General features: G+C 44.8%; 1 protein-coding gene across 1 annotated transcript in view; it reads right to left on the bottom strand.

Annotated features, from left to right (window-relative positions):
• Window positions 1-11891: 11891 nt before the first annotated feature.
• LOC124777864 (fibrous sheath CABYR-binding protein-like) overlaps window positions 11892-20742 on the bottom strand; it is a 166658-nt gene continuing 157807 nt past the window's right edge. Inside the window, exons 4-5 of the mRNA XM_047253401.1 lie at window positions 17296-17428; window positions 11892-13205 (exon numbers count right to left, since the gene is read on the bottom strand). Of these exons, the coding sequence (XP_047109357.1) occupies window positions 11892-13205; window positions 17296-17428 (1447 nt within the window). The remainder of the gene's footprint in view (window positions 13206-17295; window positions 17429-20742) is intronic.

The following is a 20742-nucleotide window of genomic DNA, read 5'->3' as shown; positions in this document are numbered from 1 at the left end:
GTAGTTTTTGGAACAAAAAATTCAGGCCATTGAAGAGTAGCGCCCATGTTCGCTACGATCAGCTGACTTTGAGAGATCTGTGAGCAAAGACGAGTGATGTGGTGGCGTGCCAGTAGCGATATAAATGAACTATCATTCGTCACCGTCATCTACCGTGGCAACAATTCATTTCTGGACATACGTTCATAGGAACTTCTTTCGTTCATTGCCAGTGAAGAATCCTCCTCTGCAGTTTGTCGGTTTATTAATGTTTACCCTGTATTACTTAGCACCACCTGAGTAATACTGACCAAAACTTCATTATATGTTGTTTTTCTTATAAATCACATCCTTATTAATTAAAACAATGTAATTAAAAAAGTGTTCTTCAGGAAATACAGTCTACCACTGTCTTAATAAATTTGCTATGTTTAATGATTTGTTACCCATTTAATCAAGACTCTAGGCTACAGAGGCATGTCTCTGCACTTTTTTTGCATGCAAGAACAGTGTTTGTCTCAGTGCTGTGGAATGAGCCACGTTCTGCAGATTCCTTTGATGTATTTTTTCTCCTACAGATTGCCTTTGTTATAGGGTACTGTAATTGATCTTGAAACAATGACCTGTAAAACCCAACTTGCTCTCTTCTCACGTGACACCCAGAAAGCCACGTATCAAGGGAATCAAGTAGATGACAATATTCCTTTATTTCCGAAAAGCAGCTGAGTCGCTAACTCACTAACACCTTCTAGTAGATTCCGATTCTAAGGGGCCTCAAACAAAATTGGGAGGAACGACGCAGTATGTTATCTTTGACGGGGAATCTACAGATGAAGTAACTGATAGTGATGATGATGATGATTGGTTTGTGGGGCGAACTGCGCCGTCATCAGCGCCCGTACAAATTCCCAGTCTGTACTCAGCTCAATCGCGCCACTTTCATGAATGATGATGAAATGATGAGAACAACAAAAACACCCAGTATCCGGGCGCAGAAAATCCTTAACCCGGTCGGGAATCGAACCTGGGACCCTGTGATCCAGGATGATGAAATAACTAACGGCGTGCCCAAAGCAAGTGTGTTGGGGTCCTCCTTGTTCATGGTTTATATTAACGATCTTGCTGGCAACATTAACAGCAACTCGGACTTTTCGCAAATGATGCAGTAAACTACAATCAAATACCTTCCTAAAACAGCTGGAAAATATTCACTCAGATCTTGATAATATTTCGGAATAGTCCAAAGATAGGCAACTTCTTTAAATCTACAGAAATGTAAAATTATGCACATCACAAAACGAAAGACCGTATTGTGATATGACTAAATTCAAACAAATGGTTGAGTATAAAACTTTGTAATTAAGGCAAATGGTAAACTTCGATTTAGTGAGAGGATACTGAAAAAACGTAATCAGTCTACAAAAGAGACTTAACAAATCACTTGCGCGATCCATCTTTGAATATTCCTCACGTGAGTGGGGTGCGTACCAAACTGGACTTAACACGGGATACTGAACGTATACAGAGGAGGGCTGCGCAAAAGGGTGCAGGATTGACTCACATGAGATCGTCACGGAAATATTGAGCATACTGAATTTACAGACGCTTGGAGTTAGACGATCCCGGAATGTGCCACTCGCCTAGGGACCGTGAAAAAATTAATCAATTACAGCCCGCACAGAGACCACGTTTCGTTTAAAACTATATGTGACGGAACCCCATCACGTTGTATCCTTTACCATGCATGTCACAGTGTTTGCAGCGTATACTGCGTAGGAAGGTGCAGATGTTTGACGGTAGAAAATTCGGACGAGGATCCCTTATTGCTTGAACTAGCTACTTAAAACCCTTCCCTCACACCCTTTCTCCTAGTCAGTCTCCATTTTACTCAGAGGACGGATGAATGTATTCGACAATGAACTGTTTACTTCCACTAAAAACTTACCGTCCAGGATAACGTAATCTTATCTCTCGTAAGTTTTACAAATTTCCACTTTCTATATCCAAATGCGCTCCACGAAACGTATAGTTTCAACTACCGGATTAATAAGTCACAACCATAGTCAGTCATGTCATAAAAATACCTAGGAATAACATTGTTTAGAGATAGGAAGTCTTAACAATTACGTAGGACATACTATAGGTGAAGCAAATGAGAGACTATGATTTATCGGTAGGATACTGGTAAACTGCAGTTTGAATGAGAAATCCATGCGAAACACTTTTAAGGCGCATTCTTGAGTACCGCCCTAGTGTATGGGCAGATCGGAAAACTGGGCACTTCGACCGCAGATGAGCGTAGTGTCGGTAACAGGCTCGTTTCTGTGACGAGGGAACGGTAGAGAAATTCATTTTAAAAAAAGTGGTGTCCCAAACCTCGTAAATATTTATAAAGCATCATGATTCACTGCCAAGAACTGCTGAAAAGAATTTCTTTAGTAAACAGCCAATTTCGGTCCACAAGCCATTACGAGTGTAAGATGTGTATATTTCTATTGTCTATTGTCAAACCACAATTTATGACAGATGTTTATATTTTATTAATAGGATTAAGTCATTTTGGAAATAATTCTGGTAGCAGGGAATGTCTGCACAAAAGTAACCGCGTACGGATACATTTTAAGAAAAGAGCGGGAAAGACCGCGCACTGATACATTTTGTAATGGTAACAGGGATTGCTGCACCAGAAAGAATTATTGGAGGGTGAGATCGCACTTAAGCGTTCGTGGACGTCAGTAGTAAGCGAGATGCGGAGCGAGTCGGTAGCAGGTCTGAAGCGAGAGGTTGAGAGGAGCGGTGTGCCTGCCAGCCACTAGCTATGATTTACAAGGGGGTTATAAACGGATGTACAGAGACATCACCTAACCATTATCATAAGAGGAATTAATATTATTGAATTATTTTTTTGAGAAACTCAAGACATCTGAAGGTATGTTTGCGCAATGCTAGTTGTACGATTATTGTAAAAAGTAAGTCCCATTTGAACGTTTGTAAAATCATTTCATTACCAACAGTAAATATTTGAAGAATGGTTTTCAGAATATAATTAATTTTTGCCAGCAATATTGCATTACTGATTATAATCCATCCCAAAAACCATCAACGTAAAACTTTGCAAAATTTTATTGCTGTCAAGAAAAAGTTTACCTATGAATTATGTAACTTCAGTCAAATTAATTAAAGAATAACGTCAGCTTTGGTAATAAATACAGCCACTTATTATGACAGTCCATCAGCAACTAGTAGAGTATAGTAAAACAGAGTAAGTATATTCATGTCGCAGTTCGATGTAGCAGTCAGATGGCGATCCAGTAACAGTAAAAAAAGGTAAGGAACAGTTTTGGGTTACTGCAGGTAACGACTGAGGGGCACGAGGACGACACATTCTCTGTTTCGTCGAAATAATCAGCAAATCACTTTTAATAAGTAGCATTTAAATTTTTATACGAAGATTTGCACTTATTATTATTGAGAAAGAGAAATAATTTCAAAGGGAAGATTTCATTTGTTATTATTAATTAAGAGATAGAAATCCTAAGGGAAGGTTTCATAGGTTATTGTAGAAGGGAAGGATGCCTAACAAAGGATATATAGAGGAGACGGGAAGGTTTCATGAGGTATAACAAAATATTTACAACAGCAGACAGTTCACTATAAAATCAATGGCGTCAGAATACAGTGTCGAATAATGGATTTTATATATCTTTGACGCCATGGATTTTACAAATATTTTATGGTACCAGTTGATGGTCTGTGGACTGAAACCGGTTGTGCAATAAAGAAATTTATATCAGCTACTATTGGCGGTCAACGGTGAAGTTTTTGAAATGCGAGACAAATATTACAAAAAAATGGTTCAAATGGCTCTGAGCACTATGGGACTTAACAGCTGTGGTAATCAGTCCCCTAGAACTTAGAACTACTTAAACCTAACTAACCTAAGGACATCACACAACACCCAGCCATCACGAGGCAGAGAAAATCCCTGACCCCGCCGGGAATCGAACCCGGGCGTGGGAAGCGAGAACGCTACCGCACGACCACGAGATTCGGGCACAAATATTACAAAAATCTGTAACTGATATACGGCTCAGAAAGATTAAGCGATTAATTATGGTCAACTTTGTTCAATTTTTTTCTGCGGTGCAATCGCATGACAATTAGACACTGTTGTTGTTGTTTTCAGTCCACAGACTGGTACTGGTTTGATGCAGCTCCCATGCTACTCTATCTTGTGCAAGCTTCATCTCCGAGTAACTACTGCAACCTATACATCCTTCTGCATTAAACACTACAGTAACCGATTTCGACCAGCGATTGGTGATCTTGTAAGACTGTCGACAGATAAACACAAGAAACAAAGAAACAAAGAATAATTATACCATGTATAAAACCTGCTAGGTAATGAGAGAAAAGAATAAATAACATTCCTAAAGGCATTTGTTACAAGCGGTTTCGTAGGAGTGAAATCAGTTTCCATACACTCACGGCATCTATCTCCACCTAAAAGCCTTGACCTATACCTACTGTTGCCTACGGTATTGTTGACACGGTAAACGAAATCGTTTGCAGAAAATTCTTTTAGGCATGATTTTATTTATTCCTTTTTTGTCATTGCCAGGCTACTGGGGAGATTTCATACATTGGATAACGATTCTTTATCTCTCCTGTTATCTACTGACAGTCATTACGACCACTGACTGGTTGAAAAAACGATTACTGCAGCGTGGAAACCACATGTAAGTGTCTTAAAAATAAAGAAAATAAAAGAACATTATCCCAACTTTCGGACACTGGACGAAAGATGCCATATGCCTCGACAGGTTTGCTTGGAAAAAAATATCCAACAACTATACTTCAGGACATATATTACTAACACTCTTCAGGAGGAAACACATTATGTTCATAAATGGTTCAAATGGCTGTGTGCACTATGGGGCTTAAACATCTGAGGTCATCGGTCCCCTGGAACTTAGAACTACTTAATCCTAACTAACCTAAGGACATCACACGATTCGAACCTGCGACCGTAGCAGTCGCGCGGTTCCGGAGTGAAGTGCCCAGAACCGCTCGGCCACCGCGGCCGGCAAACACATTATGTCCCGTAGAGATCGCGCAGATAAAATTACGCAGACACCAGATCGCACAAAAGCTTACAAACAGTCATTATTCATGTCTAATCCGCGAATGGCACAGGACGACACCATAAGATAAGGCATAATAAAAGGAACCCCCTGGCGCTTTCGGATAGCCGAGCGCGTTCACATGTCGCTTCCGGGTCAAATCCGCCTCGCGCACAAACTTCGAGGGCTAGAAAGCCGGCCAGCCTGGATGTAGTTTCTAGGTGGTCTCTCGCATTCATCTAACTGAATAAAGGGCTGATACCTTCTTCCTGGCTCCGATACAAGCTACGCAAACATTCAGGAAACGTTCTCACACTTGAACATGAGATTTCATCTAGCAGCAGACATATTGGGTACATACATTTCGTATTCCTCCCGGCGGGTGGGGAATGGTTCGTCAGAAGAAAGGGCATCCCGCCACCGACAATCCCTACCGCTGTCAAACCCCGTATAATGATGCCGACCCCGTAGAGAACCGGGAAAAGATGAAGGTGAAGAACAAGGAGAAGAATGTAAGTTACCTTTTACAGCACAATGATTGGGTGAGGGGGAAAGGGGGAGAGGGAGAGAGAGAGAGAGAGAGAGAGAGAGAGAGAGAGAGAGAGAGAGGGGGGGGGGGGTGCCTAGTAAGCAAAAGATTCCGGGTTCGAATCCTGATCCGTCACACATTTTCACTTGTCGCCGCTGATTCCATCTAAAGTCCCCATGCAGCTGACATCAATAGTCCCTTTCCTTTCCCTCCCTTCCCCCCTCTTCAACTTCAGTTATTATATAATATGTATCTAAGCTGCGGTTTCCGAGAGAAAAGACACTAAGCATTCATAAAAAAACATGTAACGTTTGAGATACTGCGCGGCTGTAAGGAGCACAGGAAACTTGCTGCCAGCGTCGGCACGCCGCATTGTTACATAGGCTTTTACAGAGAGGCTGAGACGGGCGCAGGTGGGTTGTCGGGTCGATCGGCGCCCTTTGTGCCTGGCAGGGCAGCCACCGCCAATCAGCGCGCCGCTCGTTAGCAGCGCCGCCTGGGGGCTTCCCCTCCCCACCCCGTCACCCTGCACAGTAATGGCCCCACCACACCACAGCACAGCACCGAGTCGCATTACTTCCGCCTCTCGTCTCCTCTCCAGCGGACAAGGGCGCAGCTCTTCTCTGCTCTGCTCTGCTGCAGCACACGCTTCATCTTCCAGAGAGAGGGAGAGAGATTATTGCTGAATGCCTAATACGAAAATTAGAGGTAAACTGTGGTTTAATTTCATTCGTTATCAATGTTACATTTTGAAAACCTGCAATTGTGTCAATATGATTTAAACAGTAAATCTGTATACTGAGCAAGCAGTAAAGGAAACAAAAGAAAAATTCGGAGTAGGTATTAAAATTCATGAAGAAGAAGTAAAAATTTTGAGGTTCGCCGATGACATTGTAATTGTCAGAGACAGCAAAGGACTTGGAAGAACAGTTGAATGGAATGGACAGTGTCTTGAAAGGAGGATATAAGATGAACATCAACAAAAGCAAAACGAGGATAATAGAATGTAGTCGAATTAAGTCGGGTGATGCTGAGGGAATTAGATTAGGTAACGAGACACTTAAAGTAGTAAAGGAATTTTGCTATTTAGGGAGTAAAATAACTGATGATGGTCGAAGTAGAGAGGATATAAAATGTAGACGGGCAATGGCAATGAAATCGTTTCTGAAGAAGAGAAATTTGTTAACATCGAGTATAGATTTAAGTGTCAGGAAGTCGTTTCTGAAAGTATTTGTATGGAGTGTAGCCATGTATGGAAGTGAAACATGGACGATAACTAGTTGGGACAAGAAGAGAATAGAAGCTTTCGAAATGTGGTGCTACAGAAGAATGCTGAAGATAAGGTGGGTAGATCACGTAACTAATGAGGAGGTATTGAATAGGATTGGGGAGAAGAGAAGTTTGTGGCACAACTTGACTAGAAGAAGGGATCGGTTGGTAGGACATGTTTTGAGGCATCAAGGATCACAAATTTAGCATTGGAGGGCAGCGTGGAGGGTAAAAATCGTAGAGGGAGACCAAGAGATGAATACATCAAACAGATACAGAAGGATGTAGGTTGCAGTAGGTACTGGGAGATGATGAAGCTTGCACAGGGTAGAGTAGCATGGAGAGCTGCATCAAACCAGTCTCAGGACTGAAGACCACAACAACAACAACAACAAACCTATTACACAGGTTAAGTTCTTAGTTTTTCTATTTTTCCATCTTCCATGCATAGTAAGACGCATTTCGGAAATTTATTTCCATTTTCAAGTACTATGGGAGTTTATGGATGTTCTCTCTTTCGCTTAACTAATTATTTTATGGTGTAAGGTAGTGGTATAAATCCACAACGTTTGGTTATGTTAAATCATAAAAATATTCGAGTAGTACTGTGTTATGATTCGGAAGCCCATAGCGCAATAGGGGAGCCGATGTTGCGGACGATCACCATGCCCATCCTCCTGGAAAATAGCCGAAATTATTTTCATTCCCATACCTAACTAAAACCCCCTCTTTCCACAAAACTACCGTCCTATTTTACTCCTAAGTTTCGAAAGTAAAATACTACAACGCTTAACCCTTAAATCACTCCAACCTTTCCTTACTGACCGACGTACAACCATTTCCGAACAGTGTGGTTTTCGAGGGGGCTTGGCACCATATCCCAAGCCACCCGTGTAATTGAGCAAATATGTAAGGCAAAGGCAGTCGCACACAGGATGGGTGTCTTCCTGTGGATAAAATAGCCTTCGATCGTGTCTGACATGACGGCCTCTTGTACAAGCTCCTCCAACACGAGTGTCCTGTACATATCGCCAAAACCCTGGCTTCCTTCTTAGGTAGTTGGAAGTTCTATGTAAGCTTAAGATGTAAGAGCAGTCTTAAGAAACTGGAGCAGCAGTTCCTCAAGGCTCGGTATTGGGGCTTATCCTTTACATTAACAAATGACAACCCAAAGCGGATGACAATGCAAACCTTTTTCCACCTCCAGAGGCATGTAGGGGACGTAACACAATGGTGAAACATTTGCAAAATGAAAGTAAATTCAGCCCAATGTAGTGCACTCATGTTACAAACAGGAGGGCACTGCCCAATCGACAAATCACTGAGGATCGGGGCCTCCCCTGGTGTAACAGCGTCAAATATTTCGGCCTAAAATTTGACCCTGAACTACTGTGGTACTCCCACAAATTGAATGTGTGTAATCGAGGTTCGCGTAGTATTTATAACATGTACCCATTGCTAAAAGCTAATCGACTGCCACCAGTGGAAAATTACTCATGTGGAAGACGGTCGTTCTTCCCATTGTTATATGGTTGTGAAGTTAAAAAGATTCATATCCCACAGAACAAGATTCACAGGATCATGGACGCCGCGCCTTGGTTCGTCTCAAGCAATTATCCACCACGATACGAACTTGCCCACCATCACCTCACTCATTCAACAGACTGCCAAGGACAAATATAAACTTGAGCTGAATAAGACCAGGAGAGACCATTGGAATAGCCATGTAGCAGCACAAACACAACTAAACATTTGGGGGGAACCATACAAAATCATGACAGAGAAAATTAAGAGCCCACTGGTTCTGCGAACGCTGCGACAGGAGGATGGTGAGATGGGCTGGAGACGCACAGCAGAGTTCCTGCTGAGCAAACTCCCGCCTGACGACATCGCAGACACAGACACACAACATGCAGCACTGAGACGCGAAGTAGACACAGTATACAGCACACTAACCGTCACCTGTCCATTTGCGCAGGAAGAAGTGGCGACAGCGATCTCAGAACTCAAAAACAAAAAGGCGCCTGGACCGGATGGTATCCACTCTGAGGTACTGAAACAAATTGCACCGCAGATTACCCGTTTCTCACAACGTTGTTAAACGATGCATTAAGGCTGGGCCGTGTGCTTGCAGTGTGGAAGACCTCGAAGGCGGTTATCACCAAAAAGGCTCCAGACAAAGACCCATCAGACCCCAAGTCATACAGACCAATTTGCCTTATCAATACACTCGGTAAAGTACAAGAAAAACTACTCCGCAAAAGACTACAAGCACACCAAACACTACGGGGATTGACACCACACCAATACGGCTTCAGGGAAGGGAAATCTAGAGACGACGCAATTAACAGAGCACTCCAAATAGTACACGACACACCCCCCAAATACACACTTGCAATTATGATAGACATCTCAGGTGCCTTCGACAACCTCTGGTGGCCGGCCTTGTTCAAGAGGCTCAGACACCTGCAGGTACCGGAGTCTCTGTATAATAGTTTCATGGACTATTGCAGAGACAGAACGGCCGTTTGGCAAATGGACAACCAGAAAGTGATTAAACGAATTACAAAAGGCTGTCCACAAGGGTCGATCTGCGACCCCATCTTCTGGGACATAGTTATAGAACCGCTCCTACAGCTACTACAGGAGCACATCTTGACAGATGGAGTTGTCGCTTATGCTGATGATCTACTCGTCGTAGTTTCAGCAAACAACCGTACCCAGCTAGAAGAAAGAGCCAATGGAACACTTCAGACAATAACCCAATGGTGCACAGATAATAAATTAAAGATAGCAGGAAACAAAACAACTTATACATTGCTAAAGGGTATCCTGCGCAGGAACCCAATAGTCCAAATCGGGGACACAAACATAAAAAGACTAGCAGTCACACGCTATCTAGGAGTATACATTGATGAACGATTGAACTTCCACGAACACATGCGAATATTCACAAACAAAGCAGAAAAGATACTACACAAACTGGCTAGGCTAAATTCGGAACAATTCAGACTACCCCTGTCAGTGACACGAACATATCATTGCGCTCTCTTCGAGTCAGTACTATGCTTTGCTGCCAGTACGTGGGCCCACAGATTAAATCTCTCAACCAGCAGAACCATTGTACGTCGAGGCCAAAGAAGTGTTCTACTTCGACTAACAGAGGCATTCAACACAACATCAAATGACGCACTATGTGTCGTCATGGGAATCTTCCCCATAGATATCACCATCAGGTACCGCGCAGCAATGTACTGGCTTAGGATGGGGAGAATAGACCAAGTTCGGCAGATCACTGGTGTACCGACTGAGACAACACGCTAACTCAGAACATGGCGAGTGGATACCTGGCAGAGCGAGTGGGCCAACAGCGACAAGGGCCGCCGTGTATACAACTTCTTCCCTGACATCCGGGAAAGACTAAAACTAAAATATATCGATCCCAGCCGCGGTATGGTACATTTCATCACAGGACATGGCCATTATCCCACGCACCTGTACCGCGTGAGTCTGCAGCGGACTTATAGATGCACATGCGGGGAAGAAGGTTCCCCTGAACATACTGTCTTCTTCTGCGGACAACGCACGAACACAAGACACACAGTACACATAAATCGCCTGAACACACAGAACGAACTACATGCCATAATACGCGACCCGGAAAGGTGGACTGAACTCAACAAACTAACTGACGAAATCTCGAAGATCCAACAAATAGAATACTTACGCAACAGACCCTACCGTTGGCAAGTCGGTCCAGACAGACATCACGATGCCCAGGGGGACGCAGATATGATTAGCACCACGAGTGATGAAGAAGAAACAGGTACAGAGCAGGGCACCAACACAGATACTGAAGCGTCCCGCGCGGATGATCCATAGTGTCAACCAAGTCAGCTTCAAAGAACAGAGTGGAACAACCGACAAGAGGTGCACAAATCACACACAATCCTAAAAACAGATTGCACTTTGTATGTAAATAGGTAACAGCATCTCCATGTCTAATAAGAGCTTAAAGCTAGGTACTTCCTTCCTTCTTCCCAAATATTTAATTTCGTTTTGTTTATTAATATCTCACTTGATTTTGTATTAGTTATAAGTATTTCTAATGCTGCACAAAAAAAAGATATCAATTGGATCTAAACAAACAGAGCCCGCCTCCACGTGGCGGGACACGGGCAACGGTGTGAGTGGGGACGGGAGCCGGTGTGGTGTTACTTTCAGTCACTCCGGACCCCGTACCCAGTCACAGCGGCTAAGTGGCAACATACGACCCACCATAAGAAATTAGACGGTGGGTCACAAAATATAAGCAGCTAGTGTCCTTACGTTAGTTAGGTTTAAGTAGTTCTAAGTGTAGGGGACCGATGACCTCAGATGTTGAGTCCCATAATGCTCAGAGCCATTTGAACCATTTGAACTTGTTTGTTCGTTTGATGGTACACATTAACATCACCGCTCGACAGTAACGCCGCTAGAGGGATCAAAACAAATCGACTGCAGATATGTACCTGCGAACAAACGAAAAATAAATCATGTAACTTTATCTTTCAAGATGAAAATAAAAGCTCTGCGACTAAGCCTCGCATTAACTCGTGTTCGTATCTCAGAAAGGTTAAGTTTCCATAACCATGTTTCCTGGACTATTTCCCTCGTTTTAGTGACTACTAAGGCGTCTCAAAATCTTAGAGAGTTTTTCACACGCTGTAGAAACAGCGGAGTGGGAGTGCAGGGTTTGGTTTGGACTGGATTGGTCGCAGCGCGGACACGTGCGGGCAGTACCCCGGCTGTGGTCCGGCGTGCCTCGGCGATTGCACAGGAATGTGGACCCGCCGGCCAGCGCCGCTCACGGCCTTGGCTCTCCGGCCTGCCCGCTGTTGCTGCGGAGTGCGGTCGGACGCCGCACGTTAAGACGCGTAACGCCGATTCACACTTGACGGGACGCCTAAACATTCCAAAATGCATTTCAAATGCCGACGGTCGCATGGACCTCAGTGGAACGAAACTCGGACGGACGCCGGGAAACTCTGACGCCGGGAAACTCTGACGCCGGGAAACTCTGACGCCGGGAAACTCTGACGCCGGGAAACTCTGACGCCGGGAAACTCTGACGCCGGGAAACTCTGACGCCGGGAAACTCTGACGCCGGGAAACTCTGACGCCGGGAAACTCTGACGCCGGGAAACTCTGACGCCGGGAAACTCTGACGCCGGGAAACTCTGACGCCGGGAAACTCTGACGCCGGGAAACTCTGACGCCGGGAAACTCTGACGCCGGGAAACTCTGACGCCGGGAAACTCTGACGCCGGGAAACTCTGACGCCGGGAAACTCTGACGCCGGGAAACTCTGACGCCGGGAAACTCTGACGCCGGGAAACTCTGACGCCGGGAAACTCTGACGCCGGGAAACTCTGACGCCGGGAAACTCTGACGCCGGGAAACTCTGACGCCGGGAAACTCTGACGCCGGGAAACTCTGACGCCGGGAAACTCTGACGCCGGGAAACTCTGACGCCGGGAAACTCTGACGCCGGGAAACTCTGACGCCGGGAAACTCTGACGCCGGGAAACTCTGACGCCGGGAAACTCTGACGCCGGGAAACTCTGACGCCGGGAAACTCTGACGCCGGGAAACTCTGACGCCGGGAAACTCTGACGCCGGGAAACTCTGACGCCGGGAAACTCTGACGCCGGGAAACTCTGACGCCGGGAAACTCTGACGCCGGGAAACTCTGACGCCGGGAAACTCTGACGCCGGGAAACTCTGACGCCGGGAAACTCTGACGCCGGGAAACTCTGACGCCGGGAAACTCTGACGCCGGGAAACTCTGACGCCGGGAAACTCTGACGCCGGGAAACTCTGACGCCGGGAAACTCTGACGCCGGGAAACTCTGACGCCGGGAAACTCTGACGCCGGGAAACTCTGACGCCGGGAAACTCTGACGCCGGGAAACTCTGACGCCGGGAAACTCTGACGCCGGGAAACTCTGACGCCGGGAAACTCTGACGCCGGGAAACTCTGACGCCGGGAAACTCTGACGCCGGGAAACTCTGACGCCGGGAAACTCTGACGCCGGGAAACTCTGACGCCGGGAAACTCTGACGCCGGGAAACTCTGACGCCGGGAAACTCTGACGCCGGGAAACTCTGACGCCGGGAAACTCTGACGCCGGGAAACTCTGACGCCGGGAAACTCTGACGCCGGGAAACTCTGACGCCGGGAAACTCTGACGCCGGGAAACTCTGACGCCGGGAAACTCTGACGCCGGGAAACTCTGACGCCGGGAAACTCTGACGTCGGGAAACTTATTTGATGATTATTCTTTAATTAGCTTATCTCATTTACACAGGTCATCAGCAGAACGTATTGCTCCCGTACAGATCGCAAAGGCGACCTGAGAAATACGGAGCGCACTCTATACCCGAAATATATGGAAAAATGCCCTAATACGTAGTAAAATGCGAGTACTCGCTGGCATGCACTTCACAGTGGTTTTCAGAATGTAAATGTAAACGTACAATTAGCACACTTATGGTTTGTTAAAATAACCTTAACAATGATGTACTGATATAGCAATACTTCTTGCGTGAAAGGACGTGGTTATGGAATGAAGAAAAGCAGAAATTAAGTGACGCCGAGTCTACAGGACGAGGCGCTCCGAACTGAATGCATGGCCAACGGTCAACGAAACGCAGGGTAGTTGGGCTGAGGGGTCAGGTGTGAGAGCAGCAGATGTGATCAGTGAGGTGCAAACATTATGTCACAGCCCAGCATAAACAAGAGTAGTATAGGGAATAGTAAGAATGTGAAGAAGAAGAAGAAGAAGAAGAAGAAGAAGAAGAACATAATGCTTTATAACAAGAATAGTTAATTATGTAAAGAACTGCAACTAAGGCCCTACAAACAAGTAGTGAACGTAGTGCTATTGGCTGCCGAAATTGAAATTGTAGAAATACATGGTGCAGAACAAGCAAAAAGAAACTATCCTTGGAGAGATATTTGACGTTTAAGAAAGGGAAGGTGAGAGCAATAATTAAGTAACAAACTCTACCGGAGATCGAGGACACTGTTAGAAGAAATCAGACTCAAAAGGACAAGATTTCCCGAGCCTGTGATCTGGCTGGACTTGAGTCGAATCATCCACAGACGAGAGGAAAAACTTGAGTTAGGCAGTTTGTCACTGAAGAAGTAGTTATCCTAGACGGGCATCACAGTGGAAGGGAATAACGCTTTGAGAAATCAGTATACACATAGCAATAAATATCAGCCGTGGAGACTGGTGTAGAAGCAGGAGGAGGGAGATATCAATGGAGCAGATCAGAGGGTATTCAGAGTTCCGTAGATTCCATACTCAGTATTTTGAGAGCTTAGGTTCCAAGATTAATCAACTAGCATATTACTTCCCGGACTTACATCTCGTTATGACCACTAAGACAAATTAGAGGAGTGTACGGAGAGGGGCTGTTAGACCTTTTTTATGCACCATACAACGTGGTAGCATCCTCCGTCACACAAGAGAACAGAGGTAGCAGCACATGCAGATGTTTAAGAAGGTGCTATAAAAGACGTGATAAGCAGTAATGGGTCTCACTTTATATTTTAAGGTTAGTAACACGCGTTTCAAGGTAGGCCAACGTTATCTAGCCATTATGCAGGCCACGTCACCGTAATGTTTTGTGATAAACACAAAAATTACAATGATCACGACACATGTTTATAAACATGTCCTCTACTGTTCAAGCTGAAGAGCGAAGTCTCCATCGAGAAACAAACGGGTTCAGCAGTGGTTTACAGTGATAGGATTCCGTTACGACATTGTTATTGTCAGAAAGAAATTGAAGACGTATGGGATGAATGGCTTGGAGATGCCGAAGGGCAGGTTCACTCGACTTACTAGAAAGGTTTTACTGTGGACCCAAGTGCCGGCACGGAGCCTGGCCCTCTTTAAGAGCACTAAGGGGTCTCACCGAGCTTCGCGTCCACATCCGACGCACGCATCATCAACAGAGTCGCATGCTCTCGCTTCATGAGACGCTGTGGACATATTTGGGGTTTAATTCAGGACAATGGCGCAGAGACTGGTATTCAGAGGGGCCCCTCTCGTCCCATCTGCCGTAAAGGTGAAGGGAAAATTTGTCAACAGCACGCTGCGTGTCCGATCGGTCACCCACCGAAGTAATGGCCACGCCCGACGGTGCTTAACATCCGTGATCTGACGGCAACTGATGTATGCACCTTGCCGGGGACGCTGACGCTATTCTCAGTGAAATTTAAGAACAATTACAGGAGCTGTTCAGCAGAATTAACAGACTAATGAGCACAGAAAATGGACTAGAGTAAACCGGAAAAAGACGAAAGCGATGAGTAGCAGAAATCAGATTAGCGGTAAATTAACAACGAAACTCATGATCACAAAGCGGACGAAGTTAAAGAATTCTGATAGCTCACGACGGACGGAGCAAGGACGACATAAATAGTAGACTAGAAAACGAAAAAGAGGGCATTCATCGCTAAAGGAATTCTGTTTGTGTGAAACGTAAGCCTCAGTTTGATGAAGATATTTCTGTTAATGCTCGATTAGAGTACACTATTGTATGGAAATGAATCATCAATTGTGGGAAACCGGAAAGAGAGAGAATCGACACATCTGTGATTTGATGTTACAGACATGACATTTAAGGGAAGGTTTACTCTCTTTTGGTTCAGAAAATCTGATTTTCTACATTGCATTTTTCGATCCATAAAAGTGTTTAGAATCCACCCCTGAAACGGTTTTTCCGAATACGCAACGGAAATGTTTTTTTATTCGCGGTTGAACAAAAAATGCACGTACCTGAAATTGGCCTCTTTCGGGGGACGAGTTATTGTATCGGTGCTTGGGAGGAAACACACAAAATTCAAATGAAAGTTTGAACGCGTGTGTTTGGAAGTTAGCTCCCAAGCATTTGCATCCTGGTGCGAAGACTGTGGAGATTGCGACTTTCCTGGCAGTGATCCGCTTCAACGAAGGGTATTCAGCAATTCTAAAGACATGACACCGATGGACGTCACACTGGGACTATTTGACGCATTTCGCCAAGCATTCAGACGACCACCGGATTCAAGCGGCCGAAAACCGCTTGTCACCGGCCGTACGAGCGGCTCTGGAATAGCGCAGGATGCCCCAGATCGAGCAGAATGCCGTCTATGAGGACGAGGAAGGACTAGTTTATGGACCCGGAATAGCAGATTGAACGAAAGTTGCATAATATTGCAATTATATGTAGTCAAAAAGTCAAACGCGTTTTTCTCGAAATGACGTTTTTTTTATCGCACGCTATGGTAACTTCCAATCAACTGAACCGATTGGCATGATTCTTTATTTTTCCGACGAAGCTACCTAAATTGTATACGAGTTGTACCACTTTTATTCCGATCCATCAAATATAAATATTTTATTTGGCCGACGAAGTCGAAAAATCGATGGGAAAACCCCTATTTTTTTCAAATGGCCGTCATTTTGTTTCCTATGGTCCAAATAACTTAAGCGAGGTACAACTTCTAAAGAATCTTATATACTTGGGTCACGTCAACTCAATTTTGATTTCAGACGAAGCGGCTGACCTGTCACACATCACGCGTGGCGGTCTACATCGAAATTTTGTTTCGTTCCGATGGCACTTTCGCCTTTGCTCTTCGACATTTCCGGTCGAAAAAATTCCAGTCTGGAGAGTGAATATCAGCAAACATTTTGACCAAATTTCACACAGATATCTATAACACATCCCGAGAAAAAAATTCTCAAAGAACATGTTTCATTCGGCCAAAGATAATAAACCTCCCCGTAAGTGGACTGGCAAGAATATGTGGATAAAAAACAATGATTATATAAGGGGACAGTGAATAATTTCCATAGTACTCGTGGTAAAGCTATTGCAATAGAAAAAATAATTAAGGAAGCTGTCTATGTGCTACTCAGAGATGAAATATAGACCAGCAGACGGAGCGAAATCGTAGAGCCCAGCTTCAAAAGACTGACGACACACACTTAGAAAAATATTGAAAATGGTTCTCGTATACACATTTCGTTCAGCATTTAGCTACAGAGATTAGCCTTGGAGTCCCAAGTACGGAAATTCACACCGAAATGAAACCGTAAAACGCTAGAACAGAGCTGTCCGTCACAGTAAGCGGCCCCGGCAGACGGATCCTCGCATGGAAGCCTCTGCGACAGCGTGCCGACTTGGTGTGGGAGGAGGCAGCGACGGCGCTGCGGGCATTTAAACTTCCGGCCGTCCCTCCCTGACCCGCCCTCATCCTCATCCTCCCATACAGCAGTGCTACCGCGGCGCCTTATTACTCATCCGCCCAAGGTCGCCGCTCTAGCCTCCGGAAGTGACGCGCTGCCTGCCTACCGGAAGTGGATCTGCCCCCGCGCTGCGCAGCTTTTCGCGGTCCTCACACTCCAGCGGCCGCTGCGCTTTCTCGGCGCGCGTACGAGACTTCCACGCCCTAGACCCTCTGATCCTTACCCTCCTCTCCCCTAAACTGCCGCACGAACGTCAAAATGTACAAGAATCCCACGACAGATTCCAACGGATACACCACACACCGAACATAATGACTCCCCAACTGTTGAAGGACCTTCTAAGTGGTTGGCAACATGTGCACGGTCTCTACACAGATTAATCACGTATTACAGATGGGGTTGGAAGCGCGTATATCGACAGACAAAGTGTTCAAATCCAGCACCCCCCCCCCCCTACCGCCAAGCCTCGTTATTTACAGCGGAGCTCACTGCAATTCTAGAGGGTCTTGAATATACTGATGATGGTTCAAATGACTCTGAGCACTATGGGACTTTACAGCTATGGTCATCAGTCCCCTAGAACTTAGAACTACTTAAACCTAACTAACCTAAGGACAGCACACAACACCCAGCCATCACGAGGCAGAGAAAATCCCTGACCCCGCCGGGAACTGAACCCGGGAACCCGGGCGTGGGAAGTGAGAACGCTACCGCACGACCACGAGATGCGGGCTATACTGATGACTATATATATATATATATATATATATATATATATATATATATATATATTCTTCTGTCAGACTCGCGATCAGCTTTAATGTTCATACGGAATCATTTAATCAATAGCATAATCACGTGGTATAGGCCATCAATTTGACTGAAACAAGAGAAAGGGGAAGGGAGGATGATACACAAAGTATCCTTCGCCACACACCATAAGATGGGTTCAGGAGTATAGACGTAGATGATACCTTGAGAATTTTGTACCGGGCCCCTCAAATGTCCCAAAATCATAGCGTAAACATAGCGCAACAGCTACGTACAAACACGTTTAAAGCAATTGCTTTGAAATACGTAGTTTATACTCACTCCAGCACACGGTGTGTTTGAGAGCACGGGTATTTTCTCCGTTGCGTTTCTTGTATTTGTATTTCGTATTCCTGGAGAGCAAGAGGACGAAAGTTATTGCTTTGATATTGAAGACAATAACCTTTTTAGGAGGTCGGCAAAAAAGAAAAAATCTTCTCTGCACTATTTCCATTTGTTTGCTATTTCCTTACGTAATTTGAACTGTGAATACTATAACGCACGTTCCGTGTGTAAAAATCCCCACTGGCAGCTTCTCAACCCTCTCCCACTATTACTGTATCCCTTGATTAGGTTTTTTAGGCCTGAAAGCAAATGGGACACACTGTACTCTGATCGTCATCCATTTGACACTTACTGCTGGATAAAAGCCGCCTCTCCATGCACTATGACCAGTGATGTGTGTCCATCTTTGCTAACCATCTTCCATACTGGCGCCGTTTCTGTCTTTTCTTATTTCTCGGAATGCAGCGAAGAACTTTCTTGGACTATGTATCACCCTTTCAGCATCCCACCTTTCCCTCTCACATCAAATGTATACCCATTAAGGTCATAATTACGGTTTTTATATCACCGTGTTTCCTGTTTTTCCAAGTAATTCCTAACGTCAGTTTCTACATTTAACAACCTTCAGCTTTTTGGATGCTTTTAGCATTAAATGTACGTTTCTCACCGTCATATGCAAAAACCGTTGATACATACTATTCGTAAATTCCCGTTTATGCACATGTCGGCTGCTCCTTTTTAAATAACGCTATGTAGTCTATCACAAGCATCCCAAGAAAATTTTATTTTCTGTTTATTTCTTTCATTGTCCATCCCGTTACTGTACTAGATACCAGAGCTCGTCAGTTATTTCTGTAACTGTCTTTTCTGTTAATTTACACTGATCACTTTTCCATATACAGATAATTTTAGTCCTATTTTTTAACAGTTGTAGCCACGGATTTTTTCCACGCATTGAGTGGTCCTTCATTAATATGTCACTTTCACTTTCGTTCATTGTACGAAACAAACATTGAGTTTCCAGCTCTCGGAGGCTCTCAATGTTCTTCTAATGAAAAAAAACAAATCAAAAATCTCAGAGCACGTGTAGAAAAAAATTCAGACCTCAAATATGGATTTCAATTGTGATATTATATAGAACCAAGAGCCCGTTTTAATAAAGAGACTCCTTAAACGGTCTGCGATCTTTTTTTCCCTTCGAGTAACAGTGTAGATAGCTTACTATTTTTCATTCATTACGACATGTTTGGTGGACTCCCACCTTAATCAGATACTGTAATTAGGAGCAAAATAACAGAACAACAGTAAGTGTTACACAAACATTACCAGTCAACTGAAATGTGTGTAGCCACCGATCTTCATTCGAAGACTGAACTGCGCCAGATGTAACCAAAGGGGCTCGCCGAACACTGTTGATGAGGAACTTCTGCATTTGCGTGTACTACACACTCTTTACAATCCGCAGTTGACTTTACTAGACACGTGCGGGAGAGGGAGAGGGGGGAGGGGGGAGAGATACTCGTCCACAAGCCCGAGTCTAGATTAGAGAAGGGTATATTCAGCCTTCAGCGTATTCGATTCGTTGATTTGTTTTATACTATGCATCTGTTGGGCAAAACCTACAATACCCTGATTTTTCTGGCATTGGGATGTGACTGTGCCTTGGTCTGCCTGAGAATGTGATGGCAGACACACTCATTGTCAATGTTCCAGTCAATCACGTCTGACCACCGACCATTTCAAGAGATGACCGCCGCACTGTGTACCAGGCGTCATAACCTCTTCACATACGCGCCTGCCATCCACGTAAGGGGCACTGTGTGTCATCGCGCACCATTGACCAGAAAATAAGAGCAGCCGGGTTAGCGAAGTGCTATAACATACGTAGGCTGCCGTCGACACAGCAACAAAAACTGATGTGTTTGGAATGCTGTAGTGGCCGAAAAGCACGGACTGCAGCTGAATCGCAGTTCTGTACTACCTACGATGACCATCGTTGGTAGAATGGGACTACTTCTCTCCAGATGGCCGCCATATTTGGCAATGTTTTGATGAGGCACAGAGCTGTTACGCCTAGAGTTTTTGTGGGGAAACTATGGTGTATCTAATAGTGATTGAGAGAGCTCTGCGTCCTCATGTGTTACCTATCATGTAACAATATCGTGCTGACATTTTCCAACAGGACAATGCTCGTTCACACATGGCACGTGTTTCTATGAACTGTCTGCATGATGTTGAGATACTCCCGTGGCTAGGAAGACAGACATATGTCCTCCATAGAACATGTGGGGGACTAGCACAGACGTCAACTACGTCCCAGTGCCAGCATCTAGGACATCGAGGACAAGTTTCAATATCTGTGAGCCATCGTGTCTCGACAGCTGTATCACGCCCTTCCCCATCCATTGAGTGCAGGCATCCAGCCAGGCCAGAGGGTGTACAGCGTCGTACTGAGAAG

Source organism: Schistocerca piceifrons, chromosome 1, assembly GCF_021461385.2.
Source record: "Schistocerca piceifrons isolate TAMUIC-IGC-003096 chromosome 1, iqSchPice1.1, whole genome shotgun sequence".
In the NCBI taxonomy this organism is placed as follows: domain Eukaryota; kingdom Metazoa; phylum Arthropoda; class Insecta; order Orthoptera; family Acrididae; genus Schistocerca; species Schistocerca piceifrons.
Note: the sequence above shows the minus strand (reverse complement) of the source record. Positions and strands in the feature narration are given on the sequence as shown.